The sequence below is a fragment of the Kwoniella mangroviensis genome (assembly GCF_000507465.2).
Source record: "Kwoniella mangroviensis CBS 8507 chromosome 1 map unlocalized Ctg01, whole genome shotgun sequence".
NCBI classification, from domain to species: Eukaryota; Fungi; Basidiomycota; class Tremellomycetes; order Tremellales; family Cryptococcaceae; genus Kwoniella; species Kwoniella mangrovensis.
Window position 1 is genome coordinate 6085348 of NW_027062533.1, and position 18442 is coordinate 6103789.

General features: G+C 44.9%; 7 protein-coding genes across 7 annotated transcripts; 5 read left to right on the top strand and 2 right to left on the bottom strand.

Annotated features, from left to right (window-relative positions):
* Nucleotides 1-27: 27 nt before the first annotated feature.
* Nucleotides 28-2728, top strand: I203_102270 (uncharacterized protein; the record flags this gene model as incomplete). Its single annotated transcript, XM_019146777.1, has 8 exons — nucleotides 28-75; nucleotides 148-220; nucleotides 301-542; nucleotides 636-698; nucleotides 768-1301; nucleotides 1379-1924; nucleotides 1998-2441; nucleotides 2507-2728. 8 exons carry the CDS (start codon nucleotides 28-30, stop codon nucleotides 2726-2728), a joined length of 2172 nt encoding a protein of 723 aa, XP_019004310.1.
* A 337-nt stretch (nucleotides 2729-3065) lies between these two features.
* On the top strand, nucleotides 3066-4760 carry I203_102271 (uncharacterized protein; the record flags this gene model as incomplete). Its single annotated transcript, XM_019146778.1, has 8 exons — nucleotides 3066-3121; nucleotides 3296-3506; nucleotides 3642-3862; nucleotides 3989-4044; nucleotides 4111-4165; nucleotides 4248-4404; nucleotides 4468-4549; nucleotides 4624-4760. The coding sequence occupies 8 exons, from the start codon at nucleotides 3066-3068 to the stop codon at nucleotides 4758-4760; spliced, it is 975 nt and encodes a 324-aa protein (XP_019004311.1).
* A 282-nt stretch (nucleotides 4761-5042) lies between these two features.
* I203_102272 (uncharacterized protein) lies at nucleotides 5043-6181 on the bottom strand (the record flags this gene model as incomplete). Its single annotated transcript, XM_019146779.1, has 4 exons — nucleotides 5043-5515; nucleotides 5581-5793; nucleotides 5870-5983; nucleotides 6067-6181. 4 exons carry the CDS (start codon nucleotides 6179-6181, stop codon nucleotides 5043-5045), a joined length of 915 nt encoding a protein of 304 aa, XP_019004312.1.
* A 566-nt stretch (nucleotides 6182-6747) lies between these two features.
* I203_102273 (uncharacterized protein) lies at nucleotides 6748-11075 on the top strand (the record flags this gene model as incomplete). The annotated part of the gene is made up of 14 exons (XM_065517055.1): nucleotides 6748-6961; nucleotides 7034-7461; nucleotides 7552-8148; nucleotides 8213-8293; nucleotides 8380-8571; nucleotides 8638-8850; nucleotides 8915-9211; nucleotides 9312-9590; nucleotides 9662-9751; nucleotides 9831-10016; nucleotides 10078-10211; nucleotides 10307-10442; nucleotides 10535-10845; nucleotides 10913-11075. The coding sequence occupies 14 exons, from the start codon at nucleotides 6748-6750 to the stop codon at nucleotides 11073-11075; spliced, it is 3321 nt and encodes a 1106-aa protein (XP_065373873.1).
* Nucleotides 11076-11722: 647 nt separating this feature from the next.
* Nucleotides 11723-13179, top strand: I203_102274 (uncharacterized protein; the record flags this gene model as incomplete). Its single annotated transcript, XM_065517056.1, has 8 exons — nucleotides 11723-11767; nucleotides 11860-11982; nucleotides 12063-12202; nucleotides 12276-12521; nucleotides 12600-12781; nucleotides 12848-12970; nucleotides 13038-13090; nucleotides 13156-13179. 8 exons carry the CDS (start codon nucleotides 11723-11725, stop codon nucleotides 13177-13179), a joined length of 936 nt encoding a protein of 311 aa, XP_065373874.1.
* A 2486-nt stretch (nucleotides 13180-15665) lies between these two features.
* On the top strand, nucleotides 15666-16172 carry I203_102275 (uncharacterized protein; the record flags this gene model as incomplete). The annotated part of the gene is made up of 2 exons (XM_019146783.1): nucleotides 15666-15976; nucleotides 16043-16172. 2 exons carry the CDS (start codon nucleotides 15666-15668, stop codon nucleotides 16170-16172), a joined length of 441 nt encoding a protein of 146 aa, XP_019004316.1.
* A 1392-nt stretch (nucleotides 16173-17564) lies between these two features.
* On the bottom strand, nucleotides 17565-18170 carry I203_102276 (uncharacterized protein; the record flags this gene model as incomplete). The annotated part of the gene is made up of 3 exons (XM_019146785.1): nucleotides 17565-17606; nucleotides 17670-17791; nucleotides 17864-18170. The coding sequence occupies 3 exons, from the start codon at nucleotides 18168-18170 to the stop codon at nucleotides 17565-17567; spliced, it is 471 nt and encodes a 156-aa protein (XP_019004318.1).
* Between the last annotated feature and the right edge of the window lie 272 nt (nucleotides 18171-18442).

The window sequence follows — 18442 nt, forward strand, 5'->3', positions numbered from 1 at the left end:
TATAGCGTCATAAATATAATCAGCAAAATGCCGAAAGCTACAAGAAAGAAGAAGGAGAAACAAGCTGATTTCACTGTGAGCTGATTCTTCTGGGCCGTTGCTGCAATCCCGGTAACACAGCTGATATTCTTGATTTGCTCTTGATAGAAAGCGAAATTGAAGCTTGGTAAAGGGAAGAAACAAGCTAGTAATGCTACAGACACCTCGTTCAAGGCAAGGTGTGAGTGAAGCGCACTTCATCTTTCTGGCATGAAAGACAGTTATGGATGAGTTTTAATGGTTGACTTGTGCGGTCCGTAGCTATCGCATTACCTGGACAACAAGCTATCTCCCGAGCTATCCTTAATTCCGATGGACTAGGTCCAAGCGAACCTACCACCGCCAATGGTCTTACGTTGGAAGATCTGTTTATCCGATTCAGACATCCTAATGCTGGTGTTAGACGGGAATCTTTAGGAGGAGTCAAGGAAATCCTGTCGATTGATGTGAGAAGGGACATTGGGAAAGTCCTTAGAGCTTTAGGAGGACTAGTTTCCGATGATGTGAGTTCTACATTTCATGTCAGAATTGAATCATTGGCCAGAGCGGTATGAAAGTCCTTCGTAGAGTGGAAGCTGATGATAATATAATACTAGGACGCAACGGTGCGAAAGGCTTTGATAGGTCTTCTAGCATGGTACCTCCCTCAACTTCCAGTCGTACGTTATTCCCACTCCTTGTCCCTATATCCACTAGATGACCAATACTAACAACATCTACCTTTCTAGTCCACACTCTCACCTCATCTTCCTCTACTAATCCTTCAGACATCCTCATCACTCTCGCACATCTTCCCTGAAATCCGATTAGACGCCTGTAAACTCGTCCATCTCCTCCTCACCCACGTGCCCTCACACGTAGTGGGCAATTGGCCGGGGGAACCGTCGAATATACTCGAAGGTCTGAGATTGGCTGTTGGTCTAGGAGGAGAGAAAGGGGTGAATAGTCAGATTGGGAGGTTGACTGGCGGAGCGAAGCTTGTCACCCTACGAGCGATGATGGAGTTTGTCAAGAAAGGTCTAGGTCAGGGCGAAGAGCAGAGTAACCAAGAGTGGTTAGAAGGCTGGGTAGAAAAGAAGGACAAAGGCAAGGGTGTTGAGATAAAGGTCAAGAATGAACCCACGTTTGAAGACTTGGCTCAAGAGGGTTGGGTCGTAGGTTCAGGATGGGATTTGCAGAAAGAAATGGAAATTTCATGGGAAGTTGGGAGGCTGACTGCTCACGGGAAAGAGGATGAGGATGGAGTTCTGTCTGTTCTATCAGTGAGTCGGTAATCCTGTATCTCATGTCCTTATTGCCAAGACATACGGAGTACTCATTTGACATGTTTCTTTCTCAGCAATTATACATTTCCTTACATCCCTTACTTCTCTCTACATTCCTGGAGAACGCTCCCACTGCATTTTCACCGTCATCCACATCATCAACTCCATCTACCGAAGATATCCCTCTGGCACTTTGCACCACTACCGCATCCCTGACTGAGTTACTCGCCCGTGCCATCCTCACTCGATCGTCGACCAGGACTTCGACAGAACTGAAAGAAGTCAGAAGTAATATATCGGATTTCCTAAAACGGATGGCAGCATGGTTCCCCTTCTCCTCTAATCGATTAAAAGTCCCCACGCCGAGTGGACTGACAGCGGGATTCGAGCTGTCTTTAGTATACTCGAATTTAGCAGTATTACTTGCTCCCAGACCTGTTGAGCTGATCTGGCCTAAAGATACGAGGAACACGAAGGAATTAGGTTGGAAAGAGCGTGTAAGGGTCATTGAAGATACTTGGGAAGAGATGAGGAGGAAACAGAACGTAAAGGGGAAAGGCAAGGAAAGCGCAGATGAATGGGCATTGGAGGAAGTGGCTTCATGGGTCGTTGAAGTACTCGTGAGTGGTTATATTGACCATTGGTCACTCTAGAAAGCCGATCGAACATTGCTAATTCTTGATTGTACGATAGGCACCAAAGAAAGATATCTTATCACCCCAACTCACCCCTGCAGCTTACACTGCCCTGCTTCCTATCGTATTTTCCCTTCTCATTCAGCCCCCTTCTAAGTCCATCGACGAGGAGGATATACCCTCGACAGTTGGCGATGCCTTCCTTTCTCACCTTTTGAGAACAAGCTCGACCTCCTCCATACGCACTGTTGGAGATGGATTTGTTGTCTCTTTAACAGAAATACATGAACAACGGCATCCGAGGTATCCATTTTACATACCATTTACCAACGCAGAATTGAGAGGTAAATGTCAAACATGGTTCGAGAGTTTACCTAAAGTACTTTGGGAATTGAGTGCCAAGGATGAAGGTGCCACTGAGCAGATATTGGAGTTCTTATTGAGGCTGGGACTGAGGGGGAAAGAAGCTTTGGATGATAAGTATAGTATACTCAGTGCCGATGTAAGTATAATGACTTCAATATAGACAAGAAGGGCAGAAGAACTAATCATCTTGTTTGTTGACAGTCATTTGCTTCGATATCATCGAAATTGGCACCATTCTTCCACCTCCAACATCCCTCGAAGGGATCAATACCTGGTCCATGGACGAAGTTGTCTGATGCGAAAGTGAAGAAGCTAGGATTGGACGTAGTGCGAGTTTGGATTGAATGGGATGATGGAAGATTGAAGGATGCTACGTCCAAAGCGGTCAGGGCTGGTGAATGGGAGGATTACTGGTTGAGGTGATCTCGACGCTGGTGACTCTACTCAGCTGTTCTGTATATCATACTTGTTTCGAATATGTAACGATCTGATGCTATGACTTTTGCCAAATTGTGCTCTTCTGACCTGCAGTTGCCTCTTACCCGTCGCTTGAGGTGCTCGGTGGTGGTAGTGTTGTAAGCTGGATGACGTCAGAACCTGTATCTATGTATCGGACCGGCAATACCGCCATTTGGCCTGCTCATCTCCTAGGTGGATCGAATGGAATGCGATGCATATGTTATCAATGGTCTCTTATTTATCACACGACCTATCGAAAGCGACAACAACGACACATTCACAAGTCCGATAAGCCTTCAAAATGGCCAATTCAGAGATTTTACATCCTAAAGCTGTCGCAGTGATCACAGGAGCCGGGTGAGTCGTGTGGTCGTGTTCATTCCTTATCACCCGAGTACAATCAGATCTGGTTGTGCTCCACCCCCATCCACCTATGTGCAAGTCATTTTCCAATAGAGGATTCGTGCATGCATACACTCGTTTATTCTAGTCAATGATAGCTAATCGTGCTTCGATGCGATGATGTGACAGATCCGGTATTGGTCTAGCGGCAGCATTGAAATACGCTAAATATGGAATGTCCCTCTACCTCGCCGATATCGATGAATCATCCTTACAATCTGCTATTGGTAAAGTAAAAGCTGTTGATGGGGTAGGAGAGGTGTTTGCAACGAAGACGGACGTTAGTAAGGTCGAGGACGTAGTGGAATTGAGAGATAAGGTATTGGAAGAATTTGGTGAGGTGAGTACATAAATGGCTCAAAACATATATCTACTCGTCTGCACTTCAATAATGTTTACCTATACGGGGTACTACCTTACTCTGTGGCTCCTTGGTCTGGTCTTCGCTGACATATTGTATGGTTTTTGACTTCAGATCCACATCCTCATGGCCAATGCGGGAATATCCAAACCCACTCCAGCATTCTCCCTTTCAACACCTTTATCCGAACTTCAATCTAGTTGGCATCAAGTTTTAGATACGAATTTCTTCGGAGTGTTGAATGTCTGTCAGGCCTTTGCACCCATCATGGCTAGACAGGAGAATGCTAGTGCTGTTATTGTCACGGGCAGTAAACAGGGAATCACCTGTCCACCGTGAGTTGACCCGTAAACAAGCTATATAAATTGTATGGAACATGACCAAGAGGAATCATCCGAAATGTCTATGTTCCGATCATCAATCTGTGATGTTCAAGGCTGATTTCCGGATGTTTTGTGTAGCGGTAATGCAGGTTACAACGTCTCTAAAGCTGGTGTCAAGACCTTTACAGAACAGCGTGAGTCAATTTATCACAAGTGACTAAAGCTTGAATCTTAGCTGATCAATCCGATTGAATCAACAGTTGCACACGAACTTCGAAACGTACCCGATAGTAGATGTTCAGCCCATCTCTTCGTGTAAGTCGTTCTTTCCGAATTCAAACACTTGTTCAATAAATAAATCAATGCTAATAAATCCTATTTGGGATCGTATATCTAGTCCTGGATGGGTACACACAGGATTGACAGGAGCCAAGACCGGCGCACCCAAACCGTCTGGCGCGTGGACACCCGAACAGACTGTCGATTATATGGTAGATAAAGTATTTGAGGAAGGTGATTTCTATGTGATTTGTCCAGATAACGAGACGAATAATGTGAGTTACCCCATGATCAGAATATATCCATCAGCTGATCATATCTACTTTGTACAATGATAGGTCCTTGACAAAGCTAGAATTCAATGGAACTTGGATGATATCCTTCAAAATAGACCCGCTTTATCCAGATGGCATCCTAATTGTGAGTAATCCAACATTCCTACACATCCAGCGAGGGAAGTAGCGATTCGAGCTGACTTGTTGTTGCCTCTCCAGACCAAGCTAGATTTGACGATTTTATCGCTGCCAAACAAGGATTATCGGCCGGGGCAAGAAGTAGATCAAGAGGTAGAAGAGCTTTGGGTTCTCAAGATTCTGGGTTCCCCACGGAGGCAGATATCTCTAGATTTTAGATCATATGATGCCACGACTGGTTGTATGAGGATTTATAGTAGGTTGTAGGTTGTATGGGTAGCAAGAAATATCGGAAAAAAAAAACAAACAAATTAAGAAAGTGTCGATTGAGAGGGAGATTGGGGGAATATGGTGGCCGTGGTGCATGTTAGAAGGGAAAGCGAAGATAAGACGTGAATGTCAGTTGTACATGTTCAAAACTAGTAGATCATGCATCGTCAGGAGTATCATATTATATGTTTTCATGATCATACTCGACAACTTCATCACCAAGATCTGTCTTATGATCGAGTGCCACTCTGACTCTGCGCCCAATCATACATTCTCTTCTCTTCCTCATCGATTTCCCTCAACCTCTTATCCACTTCCATCCTTTTCTTCTCCAACGTCTGGATATACTCTTCGTTCGTCAATTTGCGAACTGGCAAAAACTTGGTCAAGCTATTCATCATCCTTTCGGGGAACGTAATGTTGGTCTCATGCTTCTGCGATTCTACATTAATATCCGTATTGGGTATGGGGTTTTTGAGAGGTTGTTCGAATGATTGTGTTATTTGAGATTGAGACTGGTTCTGATCAATGAATGAACCTTCCAAAGTGTTTTGCGGGGAAGGTGGTGATGTTATTGTGGAGTTAGATTGCTGTTTAGCTAAAGTTTTCAAACGTATCACTCTAGCTTGATTAATTGATAATTGGAGTATCGAAGCGATTAGGGAAGATGTTATACCCGCTTTGATGAATGTCGCCCTTCCACCTGCATAACAACAACAACAATAACATGAGTAAAAACCGGATGTGCTTTGCGTTGAGTTGACTTACGGAAAGCAGCACTCAGTACACCACCGGTCAGGCCACCCGCGATAGCGCTATCTGATACTCTATCCCACCTCACTTCAGATAGACTAGGTAGTTTACCACGTTGAACTTCTGATAACTCTCCTTCCCCGTTGTGTAATTGGCTTAGTCGTCTGGAATGAGAAGGGGTGAGTTCGATGGATAGTAGTAAAGGAGATACAAGATATTCTCTGATACCTACAAATCCTCAATATGCAATGTCAGTATAGTCCTCCAATTCGATAAGATACATTAAGAAGGAGCGAGAACATACTAAAGAATGTTAGACCTGCTATAGACAGGTTAATTGTCATATTGATGGAAAGCGCAAAGGGGTTTTTGGATTGGATTACACCTATAGACGCTCCGGTGATAGCTCCGATTGTACCTAGACGATCAGAGATGGATCGAGTAAGGATCCTGAGCCGATTTGATATATTATCTCGGTGCTGTGAGGGTTGACTAGCTCACCTGTCGTCAATACTCCCTTGGCTACCAGTAGAGGAGAGTTGGGATCGAAGGGGAGAAAGAGTGCATTGGGCGATGTGGTTGCTTTCGGACTTGTAGAGGAAGAGGAGGAGGGCATGCTTGGCGATGAAAGTGACATGACTATATCTCTAAGACTGCAGTCTAACCAGTTGAGTGGACCTTGTCCGGTGATTACGAGTTACGAGCACGAGTGATCATCTCCATCTATCCGGCAGTCGTCAATATTTCGGAGAACCAAAAATCCAATGATGGATTATTTCCTATCTGGGTAATTACGAGTGGTATGATTTCATTCTCGACCACGCGTAAAGTGTAAAGTGTAAACACGCAAAAGCAAAACGTCAATCAACAACAACAACAATATCATCATCATAGAGTGTTCATTCAACTAGCCAACACTGATTTAGGGCGACCTTGATATCTTTTGCCAAATTCCCATTGATCCAGCTAGCAGAGGCGCTACCTCGCCGAGAAGGAGATCGGTAATCGATATACGACAATTGGAACAACATCAACAACCAACCTTCCGCAAGATTAACGGGACCTGGCCTATTCTCAACCCAACCATCAATCTACCCGAATAAGAATGTCAAGGACGATATAGGAGGCATATATCGTTATCATTGACAGTAGCTCATCAAGTCATCATCGTGACTACTCAGCATGGCTTCTGCATCCTCGTTGGCCGCACTCATGGCCTCCCCGGCACCTTCGGGCGGAGATGCGACGGTCTTAGCTCACGGTCAGACTTTGCCTGATATTTCGCTGGGATCCTTGGGATCAAGTTTCAAATCTGAAGACGAGGAGAGGGAACAGGCTGAACGAGCGGCGAGGACAGGCAATGCTGCCAGTAGTGCACTCGGACGACCTAGCAGAGGTACGTCGTGGTCTCTCTTCAATCTCAGGTATCTTCTTATGCTCAGGATCTAACCCTGTGGATCTTTCATAGCTCAACGACATGATCAATCACCTTCCCCACCTTCTTCACCCAAACGAATCCCTTCGTCCGCCCTCCACTCACTCTCACCTCCACCGACAGTTCGCAAATCCTCTTCTCACTCTGGCTTACCTCAGTCCAACGCCCCACGGCGTCCGAGAGTCCTAGGACGTCAAACAAGCGTATCGTCGCAATCATCAGCTTCTGGATCGGATCTGGATGTAGATGGGCCATTGAGAGCCCGATATGGAGATGGCGACAATACAGACGACGAGGTTCTCCTCTCTTCGTTGAGTCTCGCTGCATCACCTCAGAAGACATCATATGCTCAGAGGAAGGCCCCATATCATGGCGGAGTGAGTAGGAGGGGTGGGAGACATAGTGTAGCGGCGGGTGATATGTCAAACAATGGTCCGATGACTTTGCGTGATCAAGAGAAGGTGAGTTGCAGCCATATCAACATTATTTCGTCTTGTCCTGAGAAATAGCAAGAAAGCTAATGTCAACTCTATCGATGGTACTGTCTGTAGCAACTTGAAGAGTCCAAAAAAGAAGTATTCAACCTCCAACTCGAGAATCATTTCCTCAAAGAACGACTATCCAACATGGCTCCGGAGCATATCGAAGCTGCCCTAAACGAAAATGTCAAATTGAAATTGGAGATATTGAATTTATCTAAAGAATTAAAGAAATTGAAGAAATTGGTTTTACAGCAAGATCGAGATTTGGCTGCTGCCTCGCACTCGGCCGGAGGGAGTAAATCAGAGTTGAGGGAATTGGAGAGAATGTGGAAAGAAGAGAAAGAAAGACGGAGATTAGCTGAAGAAGCATTAAAGTCCCAAGGAAATGGAGATGAAGGGTTAAGAGAGAGGTTGGAAGATACAGAAGAATCTGAAAAGATATGGAGGAAGAGATCGGAAGAATTGGAAGATGAGTTGGAACAAGTCAAGATACAGTTGGAAGATACCAATGAACAGTATCAAAGAGTTCAGGAGGTAGCTGTCAGGGCGAATGATGAGGTTGAAAATCTCAAGGAAGAGTTGGAGAGGATGAGAGAGTCTAAGGCGGAGGGGTCGAGTAGGGGTAAAGAGAGTAGATTGGCTAATAAAGTACAGGAGTTGGAGCAGGTATGTGTTTCATTCTTATTTTAAATTATGTCGAAGGGTTGAAGTAGCTGATTGGATGGAATAGGAGAACGCATCTCTACAAGCTGATTTATCGCTGGCTAAGAAAGGTGCATTATCAGAAGCTGATGCTGAACTGTTGGAAGAGGTGAGCGAATTTCTTGCTTCTGTCCAAGACCATCGGTATCTCGCATAGTCACAAATGGTGGAGATAACTTAAATGCCTGTTTGTAGAAACTCAACGAGCTTCAAGATCAACTTGTAGCAGCTCAACTCGATGTGGAATCTCGTGATCGAGAAGTCGAAGAGCTGAACAACGAACTTGATAAGCATCTGAGAGATCATGAGAAGGAATTACAGCAGGTCGAAGAGGAATGGAGAGATGAGGTAATAGAAGCTAGAGCTCAAGTAGATGAGTTAAAGGATGTGAGTGGAAGTTTCACACTGAGAAGGTTGAATTGTGCAGTGTAGCTGATCGCGATATCGATATAGGCTCTGGACTCTCGTGAACAAGATACGAAAGAGGTACATGAAGCTTTACGCGATCGTGAAGATGAACTATCTGCTGCGTTGAACAAGATCGAAGACCTTCAGGCTGTACAGGCTGAGACTCACGATCGACTAGAGGACACGCTGAGGAATATCGAGAATGATAATAGGGAGAAGGATGGGGAGCTGTTAGCTGCGAATAGGGAGGTTGAAGAGGTGAGTGAAAGATTACCTCTTTAGCGGGCCAGGACTGATTCGATTTCCTCATCGCCAATCACAGCTCGGTCAAAGGGTATACGAACTTGAAGAAGCGCTCGAAGATTATCGAATCAAAGAATCAGATTTGAACGCCGATCTGAAGTCTGCCGATGAAGCTTTCGAAAATGCTAAATCGCATTATGAGAATTTGGTCAGTGCCTTGAAAGAAGCTCGAAGGAAGTTACAAGCGGAAAGAGATGAAGCGTTGTCTCAGGTGGAGAAGGTCGAGGAGATGAGGGTTGAGGAGTTGGATAGGATAGAGAGGGAACGAAAGAGTGAGGAAGGAGGATGGAAGAGACGGTTACAAGAGAAAGATCAGGTGAGGTATTGGACTTTTCTCCCTTCTTACCAATATGATCACGATAAAAGGCTATAACCTTGACCATTATACTGATACATTCATCCTGTTGATGGTATAGTCGTTATCCCGTCTCACTGCGGAGCTCAATTCTACGAGAGACCGATTATCTCAACGCGAACGAGATCTATCTAATGTGGAGAACGCCCTTAGATCTTTGGAAGATGAAAGGAAGAAATTGGGTGATGAGCATACATCCGATAGGTTCGGTCTGGAACTAGAGTTGGAACGATTCAAGAGGGATTTGAACAGGGCTGAAGAGGATTTGGAAATTTTGAGGAGGGACCTGGAAGAGAGGGATGCGGGATTGAGAGATAGGGATTTGGATTTGGCTAGAATGGTTAGTCCCCTATCTTTCGGCTCTTAGGATCGGGAAAAACTTCATACTGATGTTTGCAACCTGAATGGTAGCTCGACAAACAGCGCGATTTAGAAAATAGATTGGCATCGGAGAGACAAGGTAGATTACATATGTCTGATAAGCTGGATCAGACGAATAAGGTGAATACCAGCATAACTTATTTTGCATCTACCCTCTTTTGCTTTAGCGGGAACTGATTGATGTGCACCTCATATATAGATCGCTAAGCAGCATGAGAAAGAAGCGATACATCTACGAGAAAGGATCGAAGAGCTCGAACCTCTTTTGACTGAGACTCAACATGAGAGATTCGCATTGCAGAAACAATCTGAATCACAGCGCCAGGAGAGAAGTGAATTGCTTTTGAGAGTTTACAGGGATGTAAACAGGTTCTTAGGCAAGGATGTGAGTTTCCATATCGTCACACAGGGTATAATATGACATTGATCTTCTATAATCGTATCAGGATGCCATCACACCTTCCAACTTTACCGTCTTCCGCGATACTCTTGTTCAGAGGTTGAAATCCATGATTCAGATAAGAATGGACTTCGAGAAGAAGATTAAAGAAACTGAATCGTCTGTTGATCAACGCATAGGGTGGGTTCTCCTGACTACTACTGTGCATGACTCTGCAGTAACACCAATTTCATTTTCCTCAATCAAACGAAGCTGACGCTATACTTGTTATACAGTGCATTGAAGAAACAACTCGAGCAGAAATGGCGATCATTGGACAACTTTGAAGCTGCGGTCAAGAAGTTGGAATTGGCCAAGTTGCAGTGGAAGAGCAAATATGCAGTCAAGGAAGGTGAATTAGAGGCTGCCAGGGTGAGTCGTTGATCTTCATCTATTCTCATGTCATTTCTGGCATTACTTGATTTTGCAATATATGCTAATCATAAATGATGTGATCTGTATAGTCACGCAATCACGAACTTACCGCTCAACTCTCATCCCATCGTACGGGAATGACCACCTCCTCATCATCCGAGATCAAATCACTGCAATCCCGAGCTGAATCCGCCGAAAAGCGAGCTATGAATTCGGCTAACCAGCTGGCCATCATTGAAGCTAGATTAGCAGAAGCACAGCAGAAAGCTGGACAGGCGGAGAATAAATGGGAAGCAAGAGTGAAAGAGTATGAGAATAGGTTGAGGGTAGCAGGCGAGAAAATCAAAACGGAGAAACAGGGTGGGAAGGAGAGGGCCATGCAATTGGAAGCTCAAGTTAGGTGAGTAACAAGTAATAACACTATCAACAAAGTGGACTTTAGCTGATCATGTGTCTCTTCGCTTCAGGGACTTGGAGAGACAGGTTTCAGAAACTCGAAAGAGGAATCAAAGAGTTGAAGGTGTTGTGGCCCATGCACATGCGAATGCCCAGAATATGTCACCTGAGATGAAAGAGTTCAGGCGAGGGGGTGATATAGGGTATGCATTCGGTGGGAGGACGTCGAGGTGATTAGGAAAGTTGTATCGAAAAGGATGTGTTTATTCGCTTGTGCGAGTATCGAAGTGGATTATGTTGGGAAATGACATATATATGGATGTCCTGTGATCATAACCTCATTTTACATTCTGGGTTTCAGCGCGAGATAGATTACGATGTATATATATACTCTGTCTGTCACCGTACGCCCGGGGATGATGAGGGTTGGCAGTCGCATGTCCTGGGGACTTTTACTCATAGTGTGACGATGGATGACAGGGTAGTCCGTGTCAGACAAATGTGATGTAACCGTATCTCTGGAATCTGAATTTGGATCTGGATCTGGATCTGGGCCCGTGCGTAAAGTAAGTATGATATCGGAGAATTGTTGACAGTGAGGTTACTCCACCTTTGACGTCACTCGATCTACTATAAAACATTCCTTATGAGCAGGATGTTTTCAAACGTCACTCACTCACGCTCACCGCCAGCAATCCCAGCGAAATCGAACAACTACTCGTACTAAACTACTACATACAATGTCAATCCCTCTCTCACTCCCTTTATCATCTTTTCATCCATTACTGAAACAAAGTATACTGAAGAGCACACCCATCCTAGTCAGAAAACCAATCTTACCTACATCTATCAGACGAAGCTTCAAAACAACATCGATCACAATGGGTCAAGAAGATGAGAAACCAAAGGTCATTACAGCCTACAAGGTGAGTGAACCGTTCGATCATCAGATCCCATACTCATTGGTCAGTACATCTTCGGGACTGACGATATACTACACTATGCATGGCGTGATCAGGAAATGACAGAAATTAGGAAACAAAAGCAGAACTTACCTGGTAAAGATACCGCAATGGATCCTTTGGCGGAATTCACAAAATTGGAATGGTGGAATGACGACGGTGAACCATACTTACAAGAGGTATGTTTAGCCAGTACATCAATTGGAGCTTTCCACGCCTGCATCGTGATCATGTTTTACCCACAATGTTTTGTATGCAGTATCGAGGGAACGGAAAACTCAAGGGGAAGAAGGCAATCATCACCGGAGGAGATTCAGGTATAGGACGAGCAGCTGCTCAACAATTCGCCAGGGAGGGTGCGGATGTTACTATCGTATACTTATCACAAGAGGAGGAAGAGCGAGTTCAGAACCCAACACCCTTTCATGTTGCTCGACATATCTGACTTGATATATTTCGCTTTGTATCGCAGCGCACAACGAACCAAGAAGGCGATTGAGCAAGATGGTCAAAAATGTCTTACACTCGCACTTGATTTGATGGATGAAGCCAACGCCAAGAAGATCGTCGAGGAACATATCAAGGAATTTGGTAGACTTGATATATTGGTCAACAACGCTAGTAAGCAGATTATGGTGAAGGATTTGGCCGATATCGAGCTCGAGAATGTCGAGAGTACTTTCCGTTCCAACATCTTAGGAATGTTCGCTCTCACCAAGTAAGTTTAGTCGAATTCTCACTCTTCGGTCAATGTATCCCGCTCGTATAACATACTTACATGCCCTGATCAACTCAGATTCGCTCTCCCTCACCTCAAACGAGGCGCATCAATCATCAATTCATCTTCGGTCACTGCCTTCAAGGGATCTCCAGCCATGATGGACTACTCCTCTACCAAAGGTGCTATCGTCACTTTCACCAGATCCTTGGCTATGCAATTGGCTCCTAAGGGAATCAGAGTTAATGCCGTCTGTCCCGGTGAGTCATATTGCTGCCCAAATATGTCAGGATCACGGGAACTGATCTCAGCCTATTTGGTCACAGGTCCCGTTTACACACCACTTCAACCTGCTTCTAGACCAGCGGAACAGATGGAAGAATGGCAACTTGGTACCTTACCCCTTCATGGTAGGGCTTCTCAACCCGCAGAGATGGGACCTGCGTATGGTAAGCTATACACGTCCTTGATTTCCAAAGCACGGACGAACAGCTAAACTGACATGATATCTTCTAGTGTTCCTTGCTTCTCCCGAGTCCAACGCTATGACTGGTCAAATGATGCACCTTGTAAGTGCTTTCTCCTATCCATCATAGACCGAAGCTGCGTTCTGACAGTGCAATATGTCTCACAGAATAACGGTCAATGGATCGGATAAATTATTATCTGTCAGAGGTACCTTCGATTTTATTGAAGAGGTTACGGAGATTTAAAAATCATGATGTAGCATATATAATCTAGTATGAAATTGGTATGATATAATATGTCTTGATCGCGACAGTGCATGGCACCTTTTGACTTTCTGTTGTATTACTTCGGTCTCTGTAATAATGACGCGGTGGGATATCACAAGGAAAGTAAGAAACACTTCTTTCTGATGGAGCACGTTCGAGTGATCTGGGACTCGCTTCAGATGCGGTCAACCTTTATAAACTCTTCTCAATTCGTGTTGGAGACTACAGTAATTTCGGTCACAGGATGTCAAAGGAAAATAGGTGCTACACGTGAAGGCTAATGACATAGCTACTCGAGTCAATGAGAGTACAAACATAGAGCATCAAACAACGTTGGTATGCGTTTCTTCTTTCATTTCATTCCAACCTAGCCTATACAAATCCTAACAGTGTTTTCCGTGCAACACTCGAATCCAGATTCCTACAGAGATCTTATGACCTGACATGTCTGATCAATCCCGATATATCGCTACGAACGAAGTCACAAGTACCGCCAGTGAAGTCAAAGCAGAAGAAGCAAGAGTCAAGAAATCCAAATTCGAGTTCAACTTCGAACGGAACCAACAATTCGGCATATGCGTCGTACAATGCCCAAGGGACATAGCTTATGAAAGAAAGGTTCAATGGATATTGTCGTGGCCGTGGAAGCTAAACATGTCTGACATCAACCTCAAAAGAGTGATTTTCACGGCTGAACGCGTATCGGAAGATGACGCAAAGATTCATTGACGACATGTTTATCTCTCCTTTTTATTCCTGCAAGGGACAGTGTCTCGAGTAACAGCTAATACATCACAGAACAAAAGAGAAACAAGGACATGGTCACATCGTTGATTGTAGTCAAAGGGTCATATTCGGTGACCTTTCAGGCAATGCCGATTTCGACAAGGTATAAATAGATCACCTGCTACATTCTCAAGATTTCATCCATAAGTGCAAGTGCTCACTCGTATCACCTTCTTGATTCTTCCCTTCGCCCAATTGATTTCAAAGCTAGTCTTCACGTAATCTTTTCACTAATACGCCATGTCTACCACAGCCGACAATACAAACACGGAACTGACCAGAGGCACGCAGAGACTTGACGTGCTCTCAGACGATGGTGACACCCTTGGCGATATCAGTATTCATTGGGAATCTTCCAGTGGCGGGTCCGGCAGTCCATTCAAGTTTCAGGGATACTCAGTCGGTGGTGAACCCGACCAACCTACTGTGCCAGTGGCAGTTTCCTGTAACGGCCAGTGTTGTTCTTCACTCCCACCTCAGTAGGTTGATACTATAACTTACCGCTTTCTTAAGTAAGTAGTGAGAATTGGGGCTAATCAAGATGAATGACATAGTGAAAGGTCAGGGTGGGTATTCACCCATGATGGTGAATCGAGCGATGTGACTGGGTCAAGAACCCACGAGGGAACAGGATGTAATAATGACATCGTTACTTGAATGATATTTTGCAGAGGTCCAATTCCGATTTGCTAACGGGCGACTTTCTTCAGCGTACCCTTTTATTTGTTTTAATTTCCTATTTTATTAATAGGCCTGTAATGCGTGACATAGGGAACAACTCAATGTGAGATGTACGATGCGACTCCCTTCTTTTGTATGTGGACAAGCCTTGACCGGGAACGTACATTACCATTACCAGCACAAGGTCTGCACCTCAGAAAGCCTGCCACGAATGGTATCCAAAGCCCCTCGGTCTGAACTGACTAAAGAAGGCACTTCGATTTTCGACTGAGCAAATGAGTTTTATGAAGTCTTTGGCGATTGGTTCCTATATCCTGTGACTATATGAAGTGCATGGAGTCTTTTCCTCGGACCGTCGAAGCGGCCCCGTTGAGATCGCTCCATTACAATTTTATACAGAGGATTTGGTGGTGGGCCCAATTAAACAGTGAATTACTATCTCAGGAATATTATGTCTTGACCAGTGTATCACCCTCATTCTGATGATAGGACTTTGCGTAGGTACTCACCATCTGGACCAAGGAGCAAGCGACATCATCGAAGTAACAGAATTTAAGGTGGAACTCAAGGGAATGCTCCTGACGGAGTATCTTCTAGCCAAATGCTCTTTCGATCTGTAAGAACCAGTGCGATAGACACAATAGGGATTCATGGATACAATGGATCGCATGAGCCTTCGAACATGTACGAAAAGTTGAATCCATTCACGGTGACGTATACGGCTAAAAATCACTTATACGCTACCCTTTGTTTATACGCTACCCATTGTCTGTCAGGAAGTAAGGCTGAATAGCCGACTTCTGTTGGAGCAGACTCCAGTCCATCGAATTCGTACATATAAATTGGTCGGGAGACTGTGAAGCCTCGCCACTTGACTGATAACCTTCCTATCTTGTCCTACTGTACAACCAGCGTGATTCAGAGACTATTGACATTACCAAAGATGCCTGAGCCCACCGACGCTACCATAAAGACCGCAGACGAAGCTCCAAGCCAAGTAGAATCTGGTTCTCGGGAAGCGAACACTGACACCAGTACCGGAACCTCTTCCCAGCGAACAAAGAGCTTGGCGGATCTATACACCTCTGGCATGAGAGACCAAGGAGAAACTGCCATCAAGCAAGGAATCGTCAATACCTTGAACAACATCGAAGCGACCGAATATATCCCTCCACGATGGCTGAAGCTTGCCCGTGAGGCGGACTGCTCAACTGTTCATGCAAATTGCGTACAATTTCCAACTCTGAGGAAAATGTGAGTGTATGGACATTTCACCATATCCATGGGATAGCGGTGCTGACGTTTCTCTGATTCTCCCAGACTCCTTGACTATGATGAAGAATTGGGCATGAGATCTTCTAAAGGGTCTGCTATGAGACCGGTCAACTCGGATCCCTTTGTTATGACTACTGCAATGGGAACGGAGACCCATTACCTGTTCAAGAACTAAGGACGCCTTTTTCATTAGCTTTGTCCATTGCATGTATTAGGATGGCTTCTCAAAGCTTATGACACTTTTACAGTATGGCTAAACTGCGCAATTGCCCTCTGCCAATGAATGTGCCACTACAATAGCGATGTTATCAGAGATTTTTATTTTTGCAGCTATCTTTCTCATTGGGCTTCCAGCAATGTGCATGCACTTCAAGAGTGAATGTGGGAAGAATGTGGACTCAGCGGCTCAGCCGACTGACCACGTCAAGGGAGTAGTAGTAAAATGCTGTAAAGTCCCCATCTTTTCAGCGATCGAATCACCAAACTCTCTCTGAGGTACCGTTTCCCTTTCATCGTTCGCCGGAGGCGTCCACGGGGTTTTTCGGAATGTGCGATGCCAAGATGACGTACCACGATAAGAATGCTAGTGTATATCTGTGTGAACGGAGAGCATGTAAGTGGTGTATCCAGTCGCATTAGAAAGCGATATGGTTTTAAAGATATACAATAGGATACACCAAAACCAGGATCCGCCCCTCACACCACTGGGGATCTCGTTGTTTCATTACTTGATTTTCTAGAATATGGTCCTGATATACCGTGGTGGCTATCTCGATAGATCATGTCAGTCCACTTTGTTCTTTCGTCCGCATGGGACGACGATCTGACTTTCCATACTGATCTCTCTGAGCATTCTCCTAGTCGTTGGCACGTAGATGCAGATCGAGTGGCCGATTTGCCCAAACCAGCTAGCTCCGCGCAGTAAAACACCAATCCATGAAAGCGCGACTGGCCACACTTTGGGGAAATGACACAACTGCACTACATTCGATGGCCGTGACGTTGTCTGAGGAAGGTCTGGCTTCCGGTACACTCAACCTAAACCCTGAAGAGGGATGCTTGTTCAAAATAAGATTTGTTGGTAGTCTGATAGACCCTCCGGAAGTTGAATTGACCTTCTCATCAATTGGGTTTTGCTCTTGCCGGCCTTGTGGGTCAAAGACATCAGTGAAGTAAGTGGCAACGCTTTCTTCGATGAGGGTATGTCGGTCTTGGAACTGATGTCGAATTTCCCACTAACTCAGTGAGATGTCCCGTCAAGGCTTCCGAGTGGTAGAATCGAAAGATAAGGCAGATGGAACCGGAGGCATGATTTATTATGGTACTTTGCACATAGGGTCACATAAGTGCGATTTAGCCTGTAAATCTCAAATGAATGAGGAAGAGTGACTTGAGGAATCTTTCTCGATAGAGCAGTTCTGATCTTACGGATATTATGCATCGAAAAGTACGAAAGCAACTTTGGAAGAGAGTCTAATTACTGCTATCGTTATACGCTGACGATGTCATGCTCCATGCTAGAAACTGTACTAGTAAGATTTGTTTCCATTGCGTTGCGAGATATCACCTAGAAATCCATCGCGACCCCGAAAGAAACTTCGCATTGACACTGTGTACGTATTGTCAGTGTATCTGCCCGGGTGAGAATTTGAGAAAAGAAGGGCGAACTCACATTGGAACAACAATCCGAGCATCTATCTTTACACCTTTCCCATTTCAAACTGCACCATCCCTGCTTCTTCTCCTTCGTCTTGGTACCGAAAAGATCTTGTGAAGAGATTGGCTGCTTCGGATCTTAACCGAGTTTGAAGATCAGCATTCTTGTCTGATTTTCTATCAAAGATGGTGACGTCTTGAAACGCTTACTCATGGGTAGTATAGGGGTGGGCTGTGAGCTGATGAGAGGCGGAGACGATGTAAGAGAAGTGCGACTTGAGCTGAAGGATCGTTGGCTTGATGGTCTCCGTGGAATGACCTGTGTCGTCGATACGAGCACAGGTACAGGCTCACGGGTAAAAGCTCCAGGGATGGGAGGAGTGATCGACCGACTTGAGGATCTTGAGGAGGGTGATGGATCAGCTTGGTTGTTCGGCGTCGTGTTCGAAGCAAGAGGAGAAGGATTGGATATCGGTGCCAGTGGGATAAGGGAAGGAGTTGGAGCTGGTAGAGACATGGTCAAGAGAGTCGGATCAGGCTTCAACACTGACGTGTATAGCAAGAAGAGATAGGATTTCGAAAGAGAATGAAGTCTGTTAATTCGTTCTGTAAGGGGAGCTGTGCATGCGATGTGTATGGTGATGCATGTGTTCGTGATGACTGACACACGGTGATAACCCCACGTGAATTTATGATAAGGTACCATCAAGCAATTCATCAATACATGGTGAGATCTCGTCGCTACCCACCATCATCATGATGGTTGCTATGTAGAGTATATCTACACCT